Source organism: Phoca vitulina, unplaced genomic scaffold (assembly GCF_004348235.1).
Source record: "Phoca vitulina isolate PV1807 unplaced genomic scaffold, GSC_HSeal_1.0 scaffold11, whole genome shotgun sequence".
Lineage (NCBI taxonomy): Eukaryota > Metazoa > Chordata > Mammalia > Carnivora > Phocidae > Phoca > Phoca vitulina.
In genome coordinates this window covers 45,179,145-45,199,293 of record NW_022589714.1, presented here as the reverse complement: position 1 = coordinate 45,199,293, position 20,149 = coordinate 45,179,145, and the positions used below count along the sequence as shown (strand labels likewise).

Here is a 20,149-nt window from a genome sequence, read left to right as displayed (position 1 = left end):
TCAAATCCATTTTCTTTCTTTGCTTAAAAAGATTGATATGTAATTCCATAATTGAAATGCAGATCTTATGTGTCACTTCAATCATTTTTGACAAATGCATGTATCCACGTAACCTACATTTCTATTAAGATTAAAAAAAAAAAACATTAACCTCAGAAAATTTCTTTGTGTCCATCCAGTCAATCCTGAAGTAACCACTTTTACTTTTATCATCCTGGATTAGTTTTACCTGTTCTAGAACTTTGTATAAGTGGAATCATACATAGACACTTTTGTGTCAGTTTTTTTTCTCCTTACCATAGTGTTTTTGAGATTCTTTCATGTGGTGTTTGTTCCTTTTTATTGCTGAGTAGTATTCCATTGTATGGACATACCAAATTTATTCTTCTGTTGATGGACACTTATGATATTTCTGGTTTAGGGCTGTTATGAGTAAAGCTGCTAAAACATTTTGTGCAGGGCTTTTGATGGACAAATGTTTTCATTTCTCTTAGATGAATGGCCAAGAACAGAAATTCTAGGTCATAAGTTAGATGTGTTATTTAACTTGTTAATAATGCCATACAGTTTTCTAAAGTGCTTGTACCAGTTTATACACCCTCCAGCAGAGTGTGAGAATTTTGATTGTTGTACATCTTTGCCAGCATTTGGTATTGCTAGTCTTTTTCATTTTAGCCATTCTGGTGGGGGTATAGTGTTCTACTATTGTGATTTTATTTATATATATATATATTTTTTTTTTTTTTAAATTGAATATTGTATTAGTTTCATGTGTATAACATAGTGATTCAGTATTTATATACATATATGAAATGGTCACTACAATAAGTCTAGTTACCATCTGTCACCATACAAAGTTGTTACAGTATTATTAACTATATTCCTTATGCTGTACATTATATTCCCATGTCTTATTTATTTAACTGGAAGATTGTACCTCTTAATTCCCTTCACCTATTTTGTCCATCCCCCCACTCCTTCCCTTCTGGCAACCATCAGTTTGTTCTCTATATCTGTAAGTCTTTTTCTGTTTTGTTTTTATTTGTTCATTTGTTTTTTCAATTCCACATATAAGTGAAGTCACATGGTTTTTGTCCTTCTGTGTCTGATTTATTTCGCATAGCGTAATAGCCTCTAAGTCCATCCATATTGTTACAAATGGTAAGATTTCATTCCTTTTTCATGGTCAAGTAATATTCCATTGTATATATTCATCTTCTTTATCCATTCATCTATTGATGGACATTTAGCTTGCTTCCATATTTTGGCTATTATAAATAATAGTGTGATGAACCTAGGGGCACATAGGTCTTTTCAAATTGGTGTTTTGTTTTCTTTGAATAAATACCTAGAAGTAGAATTGCTGGACTGTTAGTAGTTCTATATTTTTAATTTTTTGAGAAAACTCTATACTGTTTTCCATAGTGGGTGCACCAATTTATATTCCTACCAACACTGCACAAGTATTCCCTTTTCTTCACATCCTCACTAGCACGTGTTACTACTTTTCTTTTTGATAATAGTCCTTCTGTGAGGTGGTATCTTTCGTGGTTTGATTTGCATTTCTGTGGTAACTAATGATGTTGAACCTCTTTTCATGTGTTTATTGGCTGTTTGTATGTTTCTTTTATGATGTGTCTCTTCAAGTCTTTAGATCATTTAAAAATTGATTTGTCTTTTTATTAAATTGTAGGAACTCTTTATGTTGAATACAAGTCTGGTTTCAAATATGTGTGTTGTGAATATTTTGTCCTAATGTGTGACATACCTATTCATTTTCTTAATGGTATCTTTTGATAAGCAGAAGTTTAAAAATTTTTCATCATTTTTTATTGTGGTTAAATATACATAAAATAAAGTTTACCATTTTGACCCTTTTTAAAATGTATAGTTCAGTGGCATTAAATATAGTCATTCACATTGTTGTGGATTCATCATCACTGTATATTTCCAGAATGTTTTAATCATCCAAAACAGAAACTCTGTAGCCACTAAACAATAACTCCTCATTTCTCCCACCCCAAGCCCCTGGTAATCTCTATTATACTTTCTAGTTCTATGAATTTGCCTATTCTAGGTACCTCATATAAGTGGACTCATACAATATTTCTTCTTTTTTGTCTGGCTTATTTCACTTAGCATGTTTTCAAGATTCATCATGTTGTAGCATGTGTCAGAATTTCAGTCCTTTCAGGGCTAAATAATATATTCCATCTGTATATACCACATTTTGTTTATCCAGTCATCTGTTTTTGGACATTTGGATTGTCCCCACACTTTAGCTATTGTGAATAATACTTCTCTGAATATTGGTGTGCAGGTAATTGAGCCCCTGCTTTCAGTTCTTTTCTGTATATACCAAAAAGTGGAATTGTTGGATCATGTAATAATTGTGCTTAAATGGTGCCACTACTGAAGAACTGCCATACTATTTTTTATAGCACCAGCCCCATTTCATATTCCCACCAGTAATGATCCAGGGTTCCAATTTCTCCACATCCTCATCAGCACCTGTTATTGTCTCTTTCTCTCTCTCTCTCTTTTTTGTTTTTTGGATAATAGCCATCCTAATGGGTGTGAAATGGTATCTCACTATAGTTTTGAATTGCATTTCCCTAATGACTAATGATATTGTACATATATTTTTTTAAAGATTTTATTTATTTATTTGGTAAGAGAGAGAGCACAAGTAGGCAGAGCTGGCAGGCAGAGGGAGAGGAGAAGCAGGCTCCCCGCTGAGCAGGGAGCCTGATGCGTGGGGCTCGATCACAGGACCCTGGGATCATGACCTGAGCCAAAGGCAGATGCTTAACTGACTGAGCCACCAGGCACCCCGTACATATTTTTATATTGGGCTGTTTGTGTATCTTCTTTGGAGGAATGCCTATTCTAGTCCTTTGCCTATTTTTAAATTGGTTTGTTTTTCATTGTTGAATTGTAAGAGTTCTTTATATATTCTGGATATTAATCCTCATCAGATACATGATTTGAAAGTATTTTCTCTCATTCTTTGCTCTTTTTTCCCCTATATTGATTATGTCCTTCAGTATACAGTTTTTTATTTGATTAGTTCAATTTATTTTTTCTTTTATTGCTCATGCTTTTGGTGTAATATTCAGTAAATCATTATTGAATCCAACATCATGAAGCTTTTTGCTATGTTTTCTTCTAAGAGTTTTATAGTTTTAGCTTTTATGTTTAGGTCTTTGATCCATTTTGAGTTAATTTTTGTAGATATAAGGTAAGGGTCCAACTTCATTCTTTTGCATGTAGCTATCCAGTTCCCCAACCCACTTGTTGAAATGACTGTTCTTTCCTCTTGGAATGGTCTTGGTACCCTTGTTGAAAATCATTTGATCATATATTTCTGGGCTCTTTATTCTGTTCCATTGGTCTCTATGTCTTTATGCCAGTACCACAGTTTTGATTACTCTAGCTTTGTAGTAAGTTTTGAAATGAGGAGGTGTGAGACCTTCAATTTGTTTTTCTTTTTCAAGATTGTTTTGGCTGTGGGGTCCCTTGAAATTCTGTAAGAATTTTAGGATGGGTTTTTCTGTTTTTGCAAAAATTGCCACTGGGATTTTGATAGGGATTGCATTGCATCTGTAGATTGCTTTGGGTAGTATTGTCATGTTAACAATATTGAGTCTTCCAGTCCATGATCAGAGGATGTCTTTCCATTCATTTATGTCTTTTTCCATTTTTGTCAGCAGCATTTTGTGGCTTTTAATGTACAAGTCTTACACTTCTTTGATTTAACTTATTCCTAAGTATTTTATTCTTTTTGACACTATTGTAAATGGAGTTGTTTTCTTAATCCTTTTCAGATTGTTCATTATTAGTGTATAGAAATGACTGGTTTTTGTGTGTTGATTTTTGTATCCTGCAAGTTAGTCAAATCTGCCTATTAGTTATGATAGTTTTTGGTGGAATCTTAGGGTTTTTTGCATAAAAAACTGTGAACTGAGATAATTTTACTTATTTTTCTTTCAGTTTGGATGCCTAGAATTTTTAAATTTTGATGACGAAATCTAATTTATCAGTTTTTTCTTTTGTTTGTGATTTGATTTTTTTTCCCTAAACAGTCTTGGCCTAAAGTCATGAAAATATTTTCCTGTTTTCATCTAGAAGTTTCATTCATTTAGGTCTGTAGTCCACCTGAAATTAATTTTTGCATGTGGTATTATGATGGTAGGGGTCGAAGTTCTTTTTTTTCCTTAAAGATACTCCGTTCTAGCACCATTTGTTAAAAATACCTTCCTTTTTCCATTTAATTGCTTTGGCACTCTTGTTGAAAATTATTTGACTATATATGTGTGATTGATTATATCTAGAGCACTCTGTTCTGTTCTATCAATGTTGTTTTTTTTTTTTTTTAAATTTTTTATTTATTTGCGAGAGAGAGAATGAGAGACAGAGAGCATGAGAGGGAGGAGGGTCAGAGGGAGAAGCAGACTCCCTGCTGAGCAGGGAGCCTGATGTGGGACTCGATCCCAGGACTCCAGGATCATGACCTGAGCTGAAGGCAGTCGCTTAACCAGCTGAGCCACCCAGGCGCCCATGTTCTATCAATCTGTTTGTCTGTCCTTTGCCATATTCTCTTGATGACTGTACCTTGAAACAAGTTACCTTGAGGTCAGGTAGTGTATGTTCTCCAGCACTGATCTTCTTTTTCAAGACTGTTAGCTAGTCTAGGTTTTTTTTTTGGAAGTTCTATGTAATTTTAGAATCAGTTTGTCAGTTCCTACAAAAAGCCTGCTGGAGTTTTGATGGAGATTACATTGAATTTATGAATCAATTTGGTGAGAATTGTGACATCTTAACAAAATTGAACCTTCCCATCCATAAATAAAAAAATGGCCATTTATTTAGTTTCTTTAATGTCTCTCAGCAGAGTTTTATAGTTTTCAGTATAGAAGTCTTACACATCTTTTGCTAAATTTATCCCTAAGAATTTTGTGCATTTGGATGTAATGTAAGTAGTATGTTTAAAATTTCATTTTCTAGTTCATTGCTAGTATGTGGAAATACAATTGATTTTTGTATACTGACTGTGTATCCTGTGAGAATGTTTAATTTACTTATTGGTTCTATGAATTTGACTATTTCAGATACCTTACATAATTGGAATCATGCAGTATTTGTCTTTCTTTGTCTGGTTTATTTCACTTAGCATGATGTCCCCAGTGTTCATTCATGTTGTCTCATGTTGCTTAATTTCTTTTTTTTTAAAGTCAGGATAATATTCCATTGTATGTAAAGGAGTGCCTTGTTGGTTCAGTCGGTAGAGTATGTAACTCTTGATCTTGGAGTTGTGAGTTTGAGCCCTACATGTGGTGTGGAGTTTACTTAAGATAAAAAATTTGAAAAAATACTCCATCGTATGTATATTACCACATTTTCTTTATTCATCTGTCAGTGGACATTTAGTTTGTTTCTACATCTTGACTGTTTTTTTTTTTTTTTTTTTTTTTAAAGATTTTGTTTGTTTATTTATTTATTTGACAGAGAGAGAGAAACAGCATGAGAGGGGATAGGGTCAGAGGGAGAAGCAGGCTCCCCGCTGAGCCGGGAGCCCGATGTGGGACTCGATCCCAGGACTCCGGGATCATGACCTGAGCCGAAGGCAGTTGCTTAACCAACTGAGCCACCCAGGCACCCTACATCTTGACTGTTGTGCATAGTGCTGCAGTGAACATGGGGATGTGATATCTTTTCAAGATCCTGATTTCAGTTTTTTTGGATAAATACCCACAAGTGGAATTGCTTGATCATATAGTAGCTCTGTTTTTTTTTTTCTTTGTCTTATTGCACTAATTCCTCCAGTTTGATGTTGAATTGAAGTGATAAAAGCAGACAGCCTTGCCTTATTGTTGATTTTAAGTGTAAATTGTTTAATAAGTATGGTGTTGGTAGGTTTTTTTTTTTAGAGTCCTTTATCAGGTTGGCAGAGTTTTATTCTATTTTGAGTTTGTTTAGAGTTTTTATCATGAATGGATGTTTAATTCTGTCAAATACTTTTTCTGTATCTATAGAAATTATTATGTTATTTTTCTTTATTCCATTACAGTGAGTTACATTGAGTGATTTTCAAATGGTAAACAAATCTTGCGTTTTTGGATATGGTTTGATTATGTGTATCACTCTTATATATTGCTGTATTGATTTACTAATATTTTATTAAGTTGAGTCTGTGTTCATGAGGTATATTAGTCTCTAAATCTGTATTCTCTGTTATTCTTAATGAATTGAACTTTTATCATTATGAAATACTCTTCTTTATCTCTAGTAATACTCTTTGTCTTGAAATCTACCTTGTCTGGTATTAATATAGCCACATCAGCTTTCTTTTGCTTAGTATTTGTTTGGTTTGTCTTTTTATGTTACTTTATTTTCAACCTGTCTTTGTCTTTGTAAATAACGTATGCTTGGGTCTTACCTTCTTATCCAGTGTGACAGTCTCTGCCTTTTAATTAGAGTGTTTAGTACAGTTACTTAGAATGTAATTATTGATATGTTTGGATTTAAATCCTCTATCTTGGTGGTTTGATTTCTGTTTATCCTGTCTTCTTTTTGTTTCTCTGTTCCTTCCTTTTTTGGGGGGAAAGTTTGTGTTTTTTTTTAATAGTCTTTTATATCTCCTTGGGTTTTTTCTTTTTTATACCTTTTGTGTTATGTTTTCGCTGTTTCGGAAGATTACAGTATGCATCTTTAATTTATCATGGTTTACCTTCAAAAAGTATTCTACTTCATGAACAATGTAAGAACCTTACCAGAGTAAATATGCATTTACTTGTATATGCATGTTCTTATTTCATATAAACCCTACTTTACCTTGCTGTTATTTTAATTTTAAACTATAAAGTCCGTATTGTCTTTTAAAGAGACTTAAAGGTACAGGCATGTCTCGGAGATACTGTGGGTTTGGTTCTAGACCACTGCCGTAAGGTGAGTATTGCAATACAGCAAGACAGATTAATTTTTTTGTTTCTCAGTGCATATAAATTTATGTTTACATTATACTGTAGTCTGTTAAGTGTGCAATAGCATGTACAAAAAGCAATATAGAAATCTTAATTTAAAAATACGTTATTGCTAAATATGATAAGCATTGTCTGCACTTTTAGCGAGTTGTAATCTTTTTGCTGGTACAGGGTCTTGCCTCAGTGCTGATAGCTGCTGACTGATCAGGGTGGTGGTTACTGAAGGTTGGGGTGGCTGTGGCAATTTCTTAAAATAAGACAACAATTTCTAAAAATAAGACATTTGCCACATTGAATGACTCTTCTTTCGTGAACAGTTTCTCTGTGGCATGCAGTGTTGTTTGATAACATTTTACCAACAGAGCTTCTTCCAAAATTGGGAGTCAGTCCTCTCAAACCCTACCACTGCCTTATCAACTAAGTTTATGTAATATCCCAAATCCTTTGTTGTCATCTCAACAGTCTTCACAACCTCTTCACCGGGAGTAGATTCCTGCTCAAGAACTACTTTCTTTGCTTATCCATAAGAAGCAGCTCCTCATCTTTTAAAGTTTTATAGCAATTCAGTCTGATCTTCAGGCTCCAACGTTCGCTGATCGCACATCACCATAACAAATACAAAAATAATAATAAAAAGTTTGAAATATTGTGAGAATTACCAAAATGTGACATGGAGACATGACATGAGCAAATGCCGTTGGGAAAATGGCACCAGTAGGTCCGCTTGACACAGGGTTGCCACAGACCTGCCATTTGTAAAAAAAACATGCATTATCTGTGAAGTACAGTCATGTGAAGCGCAATAAAATGAGGCATGCCTGTATTTGTCCATTTAATTTTTTTTTTAAAGGTCCTGATATTGACTAACCTATTTACCTGTTCTGTTGTTCTTCATTCCTTCTTGCAGAGCCAGGTTTCCATTTGGAATCATTTCCCTCTTGCCCAAAGAATTTCTTTTAGCCTATTTTTGTTGGGCAAGTGTTGCTGGAATAATACCTTCAGCTTTTGTCTTTTGAAAATGTATTTATTTCCCTTTCATCTTTGAAGGATATTTTCATTGGATATAGAATTTGAGGTTGACTATGTTTCTATTTCAGGACTTGAAAGATAACGTTCTATTGTTCTCTGCCTTCCTTGTTTCTGATGAGAAGTCAGTCATTATTCTTACTGTTTTTATGCATGTTGTGTGTCCTGTTTCCTGACTGCTTTAAGATTTTCCCTTTATCTTTGTTTTCAGCATGTTGACTGTGATGTGTTTATATATGGTTTTCTTTGTATTGATTCTGCTTGGGATTCTCTTGACATTGGATCTGTGGATTGATTTCATTTATCAGTTCGGGAAAATTCTTGGCTATTATCTTGTCAGTATTTTGTCTGAGTCTTTTTTCTGCTTCTGAGACTCTACTTATTTATGTTAAACTGTTTGCTATTGTCCTGTAGAGCTTCAGTGCTGGTGTGTTTTTTCACTTTTTTGTCTTGTGTTTCAGTCCCCAGGTTCACGGATTCTTTCCTCTACTGTTTTCAGTCTGCTGTTAAGCCCATCAAAGTGATTCTTCATCTCTAATATTATATATTTCTAGAATCTTTGTTTTTTAGAAGTGTGGTTTCTTCATCTCTGCTGAAATTCTCTATTTTGCGTGCACATTGTACATCTTTTCTGGTAGATCCTTTAACATGTTTTTCAGTTAGGGGTCCTGTCTGATAATTCTAACATTTGGACCATTTTCTGGATCTTGTGCTGTCGGATTGTTTTCCCTCTTGCTAGTTGCTCATATTTTCTTGCTTTATCACATGTCACGTACTTTTTTATTTAATGCCAGGCATTGTGTGTAAAAGAACATTGGGGATTAAAGTAGAAAGGGCAGCTATTAGTATAGGGTTTAGTCTGCAGTTGAACTGGGTCTGGATTTTGTTGTTGCTTTATTTAGAATTAGTTCACTACTGTTTTCAAATTTTTAAGGATGGGATCAGAACCTTCCTTTTAGCAGGACCTGGGAGCTGAGTGTCTGGAGGGTTTGACTCAATTCTGCTTTATTGTAAGCAGGCCCCATGTAACTGTACCTTGGGGTGTGGTCAAGGGAGTTCTCTTTCAGGGCTCCAGCCCTTCTCCCCCAAATATAGATAGCACTGCTCTGGCTGAACTCTTTTTTGATGTCTTTTGGCTGTCTTTTGTGGTAATCCTGAAATTAAATCTTTTTTTTTCCCCCCCTCTCTAGCCACTGTAGTCTGCAGATCAAAGCTCTGGCCAAAATCCATGCGTTTGTTCAAGACACGTAAGTGTTGCCCACTCCCCAGAATTCATCTACTTCAAGGAAAGATCTTTTTATTTTGCTCTAAGCTCTTTGTTTATTTCATTTCAACAAACGTTTTAAAACATCTACTCTTTTATCTTCTACTCTGCTGTGGTCTGTGAAGCATGCCAGAAAAGTATATGGCATGAACCTTGCCTTCAAAGACGTTGTGTTTGTGTTTGGGCAGAGAAGAGTAACCCAGGAGAAGGATACAGGAAGAGTTAGTAGTAGTGCATCAGAGGATGTAGAGTGGCATAGTATGAATAGAATACATAATGTTGAGGGGACATGGAGTAAAGAGTGATCAAGAGAGGGGAGATAGGACTGGTCAAAGAAAACCAACCCTCTGGTAGGGGGTGAACATAAACTGAGTCAGCTTTCTGGGACATAGTGACATCCACTGGGATGGACTTAATGTGGCCTCTCTCAGCAGAGGAGGAGCCAGAACATGCTGATGGGTAATTGAGAGAAGGCTGTGTGGGGAATTCTGGCATCCAGGGTGATCAGGAGGGTAGTCTCCCTTCCCTTTGTGGTGGGAAGGGGAGGTCACCCCATTTTGTGTACCTCTGAGCTCCCATCTTTAAGGGGCAGAGCCGTGTGAGTGTTGTTAGCATCCTGAGCTGATGGCAGTGCGGCCTCAGTGTGTGCACACACGTTTACTCATGTGGGCTTCCTCTCTCTGGGGTTCTGAGGGGTTCACCTCTTGGAGGTTTTAATCACTGTTGGCTTCATTTTCTCAGGACCCTGAGTGAGCCTCGGCAGGCAGAGATCCGGAAAGAGTGCCTTCGACTTTGGGGGGTGAGCATCTCCCCAGCCCCTTGTTGCTCCAGGGCAGGGAGGCTGTAGAGAAGAATGGATTGACCAACCCTGTCACCTTAGGGTCTCCCCTCGTGTGAACACGTCTGCCTGTCCTTATGGTGTTCCAGAGCCGGCCGGCTCAGCATCATCAGGAGTTACCTTCTTGGCCCTTTCACTGTCCGTGTGGACCCGCAATTGGGTCAGAAAGGGCAAGGGTGGTGGGTGCCCAGGCCTCATTTTGCTGCTGGGGCTCTGTACAGCAACACTGCCCACAGAGAGCCCCAGAGAGAGGGAAGTGGCCTTTGTGGTGTGCACCGCAGGGCCCGAAGTGGGGCAGTGGCTGGATTACCCACCTCCATCTCCTGCTCTCCAGCCCCCCGTGTTAGGTGCCATGGCCTGTTCCCCCGTCTGGACCTATCCCCTCACCTGCATGTGCTCACAGACAGCCTTCGTGGAAAGTGCATTTGAAAATCAAAGCTCGTTGCTGTCTCCTTTCAGATCCCAGACCAGGCTCGAGTTGCTCCTTCTTCCTCAGACCCCAAATCTAAGTTCTTTGAGCTAATCCAGGTAAGTTTGGTATCTGGGGAAAATAAAAAGTTAGAGAGGCCTAACTTTAGATGTGGAAGGTATTGCTGAGATCCCCAGATGCCTGGCCTCCAGAGGGCTTGTGTAGGCACCTCCTGGGCTCTGAGGGACTAGGCTGAGGCCACCATAGGTGGGAGCCTTTGGTGTAGGGTGTTGAGTTCCCCAAAAGCCCATCGGGTTGCCTGAAGATTCTTGTCCTGAGATGTGATGTGCTCAGCATTCCCACTTGCCCGAAGGGTGGGGTTGGCTACCACTCCCTGGCAAGTTCAGGGTCGCATGAAATTTGCCTGCAGGGGAGACAGTGAAGTGTGGGATGATCTTAGGCAGGGGAGCTGGGCAGAGGGCCAAGAGGGGCTATCGGGAGCTCCACAGTGGGGCTGGCCTAACCCTAGAATCCCTGTTCTGTTTTTGGTGAGCTGGTCCCTGGAATTCTTCTGCCCTGTTTTTTTCTACCACCTGACTTCCAGCTTTTCTGTGCGCTTATTTAAATCTGGCTCAGATCATGGGCCATTGTGCTGGTTTTGTGGGGTCAAGGACTGGAGAATGTGGTTCAAGATGACCTCAAAAGAGTAGCACATGTACATTTTTCTAAATGGGGTGGAGAGGTCACTTAACTGCTCTCAGACCAACTCCTGATGAGTCCTCGCCTTCAGTTTTATTGAAGGGGTGGCTTTTATATTCAGGTGACATTTCCTTATGGCTCTGGTAAATTGATCTGTACTCAGGGACTCTGTGTTCTTTCCCTTCTCAGCCTGTCCTAATAGGTCCTAAAGGAACACTCCAAGCAGATGGAATTAGATCCCAGTTAGCGCATGGTTAGGTAGAGCAGGGGTGCAGGGGGGCATGCTTCAGAGAGCCAGTGCCTCCTGTCCCTCGCTTCTCCCAGCCGCCCCCACCCCCATACAGGCACCTCTCCTGAGCACCTGTCCGTTCCCCCAACCCAGCCGTGTTTTCTCTGACCCGGGGCTGCAGGGCACTGAGATTGACATCTTCAGTTATAAGCCCACACTGCTCACCTCCAAAACCCTGGAGAAGATCCGCCCAGTGCTCGACTACCGCTGCATGGTGTCTGGCAGCGAGCAGAAGTTCCTCATTGGCCTGGGGGTAAGTCTGCCGCTGGCTTCCCATCTAGTAGTTGGGGTGTAGAACCTTGGTCTAGGTCTGTGGGAGTCTGGACAGCTGCCTGCCACACTTGGTGCATGTTCTCTTGGCACCAAGGAGCTGGGGCTTTGACCCCAGGGAAGGTATTTCTTAAAGCTTCACTTCCTTTCTTCCTCTGAGTTAGCCAAGTGTCATTCATCCATTCAGTTTTTAATTTATTCACACATTTGCTTACTCATCTCTGTGCACTGCTAAAGGGAACACTGCTTCTTTTCTTGTGATATTAAGCTTCCTAGGCTAGCAGGATGGTCAGCAGGCTAATGTGGCTTGAATCCATGCAGCCATTTCTTTGCAACACCATCCCTCGTCATCCTGTCTTGCTCTGGAGCCCTTGGAGTCTAAGATAAGGGAAAGCCTTGTCAATTTTTTTTTTCGTTTTCTTTGCGAGAGAGAGGGTGTGTGTGCCAGCGAAGGGGGAGGAGGGGGAGGGAGAGAGAGAATCCTAAGCAGGCTCCACACCCAGGACTGAGCCCAGCGATCTCACGGCCCTGAGATCATGACCTGAGCCGAAACTGAGAGTTGGATGCTTAACTGACTGAGCCCCCCAGGCGCCCCGAGCCTTGGCAATTCTTTATCTTAATTGGGTAAAGTCATCATTACTCTTTCTTTCCACTCTGCTTTGTATCTCTGTGTAACTTTATCTCTGCTCCCTCACTTACTTTGTGTTCTCTCACACTTGATCTTTTTCTCTTTTTACTTTCTGCCCCCACCCCCACCCCCACCAACTCACTGGACCCTTCTGTAAGCTCACCTCAGAGATACATACACCAAGCTTGATCTTTCCTGACGGCCACTCATCGTGGACTTAGGCCTTTTGAGTGGTGCCCTGGGCCTGCTCCCTCCCCCCAGGACCACCAGATCCCTGTTGCTGAAGCATAATTGGCTAATCTCTCCTGGACATTTTCTTCTGACATTTCCCAGCCCCATCAGCTTTTAGCTGCCAACTAAAAGCCCTTTTGAGAACTGAGGTTCTCACCGCTCGATCTCCATACCTGCCTGATGGGGCCCTTTCTCTCTGCCCATAGAAGTCTCAGATTTACACATGGGATGGCCGCCAGTCAGACCGCTGGGTCAAGCTGGACCTGAAGACAGAGCTACCCCGGGATACTCTGCTGTCTGTGGAGATCGTCCATGAGCTGAAAGGGGAGGTCAGAGGTGGTTCTGCTCACGTGTTCTGGCCCTGCCGGCTAAGCTTTATAGCTAAGCTCCCCCCTCAGTTAACTGGGTTATGTTGTATGTGGTGCTTCACAGGGCCCAGAGCTGGGGAAAGGCTTTGTAATGATTCCTCCTCCTCGAGTAGTTGCTCTAAACCATGATATGTTCAGGTAGGAAGGACCATAGTCCGCATGTGTGTAAGAGGGGATCTCGATCATCTCCGGGCAGCGAGGGCCCTAGTGGGCCTGCTGGGTCGTTTTTAGCTGCTGGTGATGTTTTTACCGGGATCCCTTGCGCATTGGCCATTACAGCCATACACGTGACTTTCAGAACGCTTAGTGGGGACAGTTGACAAGATTGGGAAGCTAGGCTCCGGCTGGAGCGCCATGGCGGCCGCCTCTCCCTGGGTTCCAGGGGGCTTGTCACCCAAAGCTTCAGATCTCTGCCTGCTCAGAAGTCTGGGCCAGTGTGGTGCTGAGGATGAGCTGGGGAGGTGGGGCAAGAGAGATATCCTGTGTTTGGAGTCCTTCCCTTCTCCGGCTATAGGTAGAATGGAGGCCAGCACGCCATGGTGGGCAGTGTGGGTGGGCCCCAGGCCAGTGCCTGGCAGGGTGGGCAGTGTACTTGTCCTTCTAGGGGAAGGCCCAGCGGAAGATTAGTGCCATCCACATCCTCGATGTCCTCGTGCTGAACGGCAGTGACGTGCGGGAGCAGCACTTTAACCAGCGGTTTGACCTGGGCCCTGGGTAGGGAGGGCGGGGTAGGCCAGGGCAACTCTGGCAGCAGCCTCTGGGGCTTGGCCCCTCACCTAGGCCTTCCTTGCCTAAGATAGGCTTAGTTTCCCTTTCCCACCCATTGGCTGGTTCCAGGGGCAGGGAGAGGAATTAATATCGGCACTGCAGAGTGTGCTAGGGCGTGGGCCTTGATGGCCATGGATACCAGCACATTCCATTGTGCCACAGCTGTTCAGATCAGAAGTGATGTTTGTGTTAAGGTTGAGCAAGACAATAACCTTATAGAGAGAGGAAGGGTCTCTAAAGAACATGCCTTAAGCATGGGTAGTCCCGTTTCTCTCAGTTCATCTGGATCCCTCTTGTTTGTGGATGGATGCCTGATCAGTTGTTGGGGGGGAGGGGACAAAAAGGAGGGACATCTGACACTGCTGTGTTGCTGCCATCACTCCTAAGGCGGTTCTGTGGGGTGTGCTGTGGTATCAGTGGTTGGGGTGTGCGGACACCTACACTAAAGACGATACTTGAGGTTGTAGTGGAGGGGACTGGACACACCTCGACGCACACTTCGGGAAAGCCTCCCAGGACAGAGCGAACAGGGTGTCAGAACCCAGAGAGAGGGCAGGCCTGCAAAGGATGGCCGTGGAGAAGGGAGGGGTGGGCTGCCTGCGGGTGCTGGGGTGCTGGGGGTGGGAGCTGCGCGCTTGCCAGTGCTCCTTCACGGCTGCCGTGGAAAGGCCCTGGGGGCAGGGGTGCTAGTCGAGGCGCCTTTGCTTGCCTCTGAGAGCCTCTGTTTGAACTGTAGAATTCAGCTTGCTGAGAAATTTGTGAAAGCTGTTTCCAAGCCCAGTCGGCCTGACATGAATCCCATCAGGTGAGCACATGGTCTCCGCCTTCCAAACCCCCGTTCCCCATTGCTGCTCTGTGGCCAGCACCGGCTTCCCCGTCCTGTGGGGGATGGGAGAGCTCAGTAGAGGGGACCAGGCAAGGCTGGCTTTAGATAAGACTACCCTTGGTGAGTGTGAATTGTTGGGGAGGGGGGGTTGCTAGGATAGGGGTCTCCGCCCCAGTCTCTCTCCCCATCCTGCTTGTCCCAGTGGGCCAACCTCCAGAGGAGAGATTCATTCCTAGCGGTTAAGGTGTCCCCGTTTAAGATGCACGTGCTCCTGAGGGTGCTCACACACCTTGTGAATCGCACGCTTTCGCTCCAATGTCATTAGCATATCACCTGGCCTTTTCATTTTTTTTCAGGTAAGAAAAGGGTGCTAAGGGAATGGGAGTTTTTGAACGTGAAAAAGAGAAAGTTTGTTGCCATGTTAGGTAGTGTGAAAGTTCTAGGCCCCCGAGGGAGGAGAGGAGGATGAGGACAGTCAGGGAGCCGACAGATGGAGAACAGACTTTCCAGGCTGCGCCCAGGTCAGAGGTTGTTACCTTTGCGGCTTCATATGACTAGAGACTGAGGTGTCTGTTTACACTTTATGTAAAATCCCCTGTCTGCCAGGTCCTGAGGGCCACCTTCCAGGGACCCTCCCTGTGTTCCTGGTGGTCTGGTTGCTGGGGTCCCTGGGGACCTTACCCAGTAGCAGTTCCAAAGACGTATTCAAGGGCCCCCAGAGGTGGGGGAGCCCTGCGCCCTGGGTAGGGGTTCCCCTGCCCCCTATGGTAAAAGGCTTGTTAGAACTGCTTCGAAGTAACTCTGCTGCAGGAAGCCCTAAAATCCACGGCGACAGACCTGGGCATGAGCGTTGACCTTGGTGCTTCTGCTCATGGTGATGGGGGAGGTGACCTGGGGTGGGAATGCTGGCAGAGACAGCTTCGTCTGCCTGACCTTGCCCCCTCACCCTTCTTCCATAACCATGGTTGTGCTCCCCAGTTGCCCTGGGGCAGGCCCAGGTGGTGTTTGGTAGCTCTGAGCTCAGGGCATGTGTGTGAGGGACAGCGGTGAGCCAGGCTGGGTGCCCTCGGAGGTATAGGGGCCCGAAGCAGAGGACGGGCACCGCCTCCTGCCTCCCAGCTGCTGCCGGACAAGACCGTCCACCCCCGCCCCCAGCCCCCAGGAAGCCTTTGTCCTCTCTCTGTCCCTCTGCACACAGGGTGAAGGAGGTGTACAGGCTGGAGGAGATGGAGAAGATTTTTGTTAGGTGAGTGACTCTGCCTTAGCTCAGGATTTGGGAGGAGTCAGGGTGGGGGGTTTAGCAGTGTTCTTTTTTTTCAGCGATGGGTTGTGGGGAGGCCCTGGCAGGCTGCCTCTGAGCCCACTGCTGCAGCCAAGAGCCCCCCGGCTGAGAGCTGATTTAGCAGCCTGGCAGGAGGGGAGCAGGGCGGGTGTGCGGCAGGCAGAAGCACGGGCTCATCGATGCTGTAAGAGTTCGATTGTCCCTGTGAGGGGCAAAGCAGCAAGCCACTCGAGATGCTGTAAATCCCAGCTCCCGGTGCTGACGGAGAGATTGAGCCTGGAGGGGCGCAGGGGGCAGAACTGCTTCCTCATAGCCTTAGAGCTGTGCGGGGTGCTGCAGTCCGTCGGTCTCGTCCTGGGTTTGCGCCCACCGTGGCCGGAGCTGGGCCAGGTCTGCGGGGGCTCGTGTTAACTCTTTAGTGGCCACTGCAATGCCTTTGGTGGTGGACTGAAGGCCCAGTGGCACCTCTGGTCTCAGACTGTACCCTTGCTGGTGTCACCCTGAAACCCCCGACAGCAGCAGCAGAGCAGGGCCGTCTGTCACTTTCCTGCCTCCACTGCTTGGTGGAGAGTTCAGAGCCTGAGTCCTACATCCAGCTCGGCACAGGCTCCCTTGCCGTGTGGCCCCGAACAGCTCCCGTCTCTGCCTCAGTTTCTTCCATTGAGCGGAGATAAAACGCTGTGGGTGGTGAGATTTTGATATTAGCCAGGGACTAATGTGAGGGCGTGCTCGCCCTCTCGCTCGCTCTCTCACGTACGTACTCCCACTTCGTGTTTACTCCTCTCGGGGCAATCAGGTTGGAAATGAAGATCATCAAGGGCTCCAGTGGCACCCCGAAGCTCAGCTACACAGGGCGGGATGACCGGCACTTTGTGCCCACGGGCCTCTACATCGTCAGGACGGTGAATGGTAGGTGATGAGGGATGGTTCCCTGCCCTTTCCCGCAGCCGGGATGCCTGGCCCAGAGCCAAAAGCTGCCTGCTGAGGGGCAGAGCGGCCAGCTTGGCATTTCTTGGAGGTGTATTTTGGAGGGGCGGGGACTGTGTTTCCCCCTGGGGATTGGGTTGGGGCTGGGGAGAGAGGAGCCCAATTGGTCTGTGCACAGATGGTGTCCTCATGGCAGGAAAAGGGCCTTCTCGGGGGCAGCAGCAGTTCCAGAGTCAAGCTTGGCCATTTCTTCCTTGGTCCCGTTCCTTTTTCTTCAGTGCCCTCTGGTTAACAGAGCCCTTGCTTTGCCGGGCTCCCAGAGTTGTCACCCTGATGGCAGGTTGGCAGGACTGGGGTGGGGTTGCTGAGAAGTAATTATCTTAGTTGTCCTCCTTGAGCCTCTTTGGGCTGGTGATCGAGGCTGCATCCTCACAGGCTTTTTGGGAGAGGGGAATGCAAGAACAGGAGTGCAGGAAGACACACCCCTTTGTTGGTCTGCCCCTGTCCCCCATGAATGATGGATATCCTTTATGACCTTTCCCTCTTCTTTCTGTCAGAGCCGTGGACTATGGGATTCAGCAAAAGCTTCAAGAGGAAGTTCTTCTACAACAAGAAAACCAAGATCTCTACTTTTGACCTCCCTGCAGACTCCATTGCCCCATTTCAGTAAGTGGCCCTCCTCCGTGCCTTCCCCCTTTGCAGCATCAGGTGCTCCTGCCAGGATACCAGCCTTCTTGGGGCACACCCCAAGTCCTGAGAAAGATGGCTGCTCAAGCAGGGGCTCCCCTGAGCATGGGCCGGGCTCCTCCCAAGGGTGGGGATGCGGCCCCCTTCTGGATAGAGTCTCAGTGAGAGGCAAGGGATGCCAGGACCTGCTCTGATGGTTGGCGATCCTCAGTGGGCAGGGCCTCATCCAGGCAGGGCGTCTGCCCCTTGGAGCAGCCACTGCTTATGTGACTTTCCGGTACTGGCCTGATGGTGGGAACATAATGAGGGCCTGCAGCCCTGCCCCTTGGGACTCAAGGTCCTAGTCATTCCTCATGAGGACCCAGTGTCCATTTGCCAGATTGTTAGTCCTAGGTTTTGACAGTAGCCAGCAGCTCTGATGTGCCTATAATTTAGCCATTGACACTAGTTTCTGTCGCCACACTAATACTGTTTTACTCAAGCAGCACAGACAGATAAACCAGGAGTATCAGTAATTGTAGGAATTCAGTTGGACACAATTAGCAGCAGCAGCTCTTTGTTGGGAGAAGCTGGTTCCGGAAGTCAGGAAAGAGGAGCTGGGGCCTACTGGGTACCTTTCGGCCACCAGAGGGAAGACCCTCACCTGGAGTCAGATGTTCCCCCCCCTCCAACACCCCCACACGACCCGACTCTGAAGAACCAACCCTCTAAATCACGGTCGCCGGGGCTGGGGTGGTGATCTCTTGGTCCTGCTCCACCTGGGTACAGCCCTCTGACCTCCTTTCTCTTCCTTCTCCCCAGCATCTGCTACTATGGCAGGCTCTTCTGGGAGTGGGGGGATGGCATCCGTGTGCATGACTCCCAGAAGCCCCAGGACCCAGACAAGCTGTCCAAGGAAGATGTCCTCTCGTTCATCCAGACACACAGCGCCTGAGGGCGTGGGGATGCCCACCCCTGCCGAATGACCTGTCGTTCTCTGAGTCAGGGCACTCTGCCTGGGGCTCACAGTACTGGTTTTTTCCCCTTCAAGGAGAGGGACTGGGGAGCGCAGTCACTGCAGCCTGGCCATAAGGGGTGGGTGGTCTCTCCATTCTCCCTGAAGAACTCAGTCAGGGGCCTTCAGAGGACTCTCACGTTCCTTCTGGGACACCTTTTGAACTTCCCTCCCCGGAGACCTGCCTGCCAGGGCTCAGCCTGATGTTGCTCCTACAGCGGTTTGAGGTCAGGGCCCAGGGAGCGTGCGGCCAGTGGAGGACGTGTCAGAGAACAGCAGGGCCTTGGCTCTGCCCTTCTCTCTTGTATCCTGTAGACTCACTTTTCTGAGTTCCGTGCACTGCCCCGAGGGCGGCCATGCTCCTGCTCTGCCCAGCTTTTTATTGGGCCGACCCTAAGTGGGTGTAGGCCGGGGCAGCTGCTGTACAAATCAAGGTTTTGTTTCTTTGAACTTGCTCTGTTTTGATGTCAAGTTGGAGAAGATTTTTGTCTCCTGCCCTGACCCCTGTCCTGGTCTTCCCTGGAGTTCTTCTCAGCCGGACCTCTGACAGTCCCGCAGGCCGGGAAGGGAGGCATGTGGGCCACACGTCCCTGACACTGCATCATGACACAGGTAGTGTCTTGGCAGTGGGTGTGACTGCCTCCTGGGGTTGTAGAGCCTTCCTGGGCCCCATCCCCTTTTGATCTGAACCTTGGGCAGCTCTAGAGGAGGAAGCAGCCTTGAAGACCTGCCCTTTTCTATGCCCCAGAGCAGTGGCCCCCTGGCAACACAGGGTACCTCTGGGGTTGGGTCACAGCTGGGCCTTTGGCAATCATGGCTCCCCCATTTGCCACAGCTACTTTGCTAACCCCTCCCTTCGTTTTTCTTGCCCAATAGGAAGTACAGTCACTTTGTTTGTCCTTCTGTGGTCACTCCATTTCCTCTGTCTTGGCAGGGGGGAAGAGGGGAAGCTGGGCAATAGCTTTGGGTGGGGGAGGGCAGCTGTGGTTGTTTTTAATGGGAAATACCTCTCAGAGATGCTCCTAGGGGCTCCCTAGAGCCCCATCCCAGTGCTGGGCTGGTTTCCATGGAGATAGGGCACTGAGACTCCCTGTGAGGTTGGAACTGTACCTGGGGGGAGGGTCTCCAGCCAGCATCCAGCCCCTCCCTCCCCCCAGGTTGGCGGCAGCACCGCTGAGAAAGCTGTATTTCCACCCAATTCTGGGTATATCAGTGTGTCTTGCAGAATCTTGGATCATTAAAGATAAACATATTTTTAATGCCTGTGTGGCTCTGTGCTGGGGCTATTGCTATTTGTCCTTGGTGCTGTGTGGCCTGGGATTGGCTTGGATGAAACCGCTTGGGCTGGAGAAGTGGGGGAAGCTGTGCTTAAGAAGAGGGGGAAAAGCAGGTTGGTTTACTCAGAACCTGTGCAAGTTCCTGGGCCCCGCAGGCCCTGCTGCTTGCTTCCGGAGAGGGGCCCTGGAAGAGTCCAGAAATTACGCAGCTCCTGTTGGAAGCAGGGACTGGAGAATGAATGAACCTACAGCCCAGCGGGGCAGGGAGGCACCTTCCCCCCTCCACATAAATCACACGGCTCACTCCATGGTGGCACTGTGACAATCCAGGATCAGTCTGTGTGACTAAAATAACAGAGGCGTCAGACCAATTAGTGTCACTA

At 45.6% G+C, this 20,149-nt stretch overlaps 1 protein-coding gene across 1 annotated transcript in view; it reads left to right on the top strand.

Annotated features, from left to right (window-relative positions):
• Window positions 1-20,076, top strand: part of CMTR1 (cap methyltransferase 1) — a 49,695-nt gene extending 29,619 nt beyond the window's left edge. Inside the window, exons 14-24 of the mRNA XM_032409897.1 lie at window positions 9,200-9,256; window positions 10,015-10,072; window positions 10,571-10,639; window positions 11,630-11,761; window positions 12,844-12,966; window positions 13,610-13,701; window positions 14,510-14,578; window positions 15,798-15,845; window positions 16,678-16,790; window positions 17,366-17,474; window positions 18,297-20,076. Coding sequence (XP_032265788.1) covers window positions 9,200-9,256; window positions 10,015-10,072; window positions 10,571-10,639; window positions 11,630-11,761; window positions 12,844-12,966; window positions 13,610-13,701; window positions 14,510-14,578; window positions 15,798-15,845; window positions 16,678-16,790; window positions 17,366-17,474; window positions 18,297-18,429 — 1,003 coding nt within the window. The 3' untranslated portion in view covers window positions 18,430-20,076. The remainder of the gene's footprint in view (window positions 1-9,199; window positions 9,257-10,014; window positions 10,073-10,570; window positions 10,640-11,629; window positions 11,762-12,843; window positions 12,967-13,609; window positions 13,702-14,509; window positions 14,579-15,797; window positions 15,846-16,677; window positions 16,791-17,365; window positions 17,475-18,296) is intronic.
• Window positions 20,077-20,149: the final 73 nt, after the last annotated feature.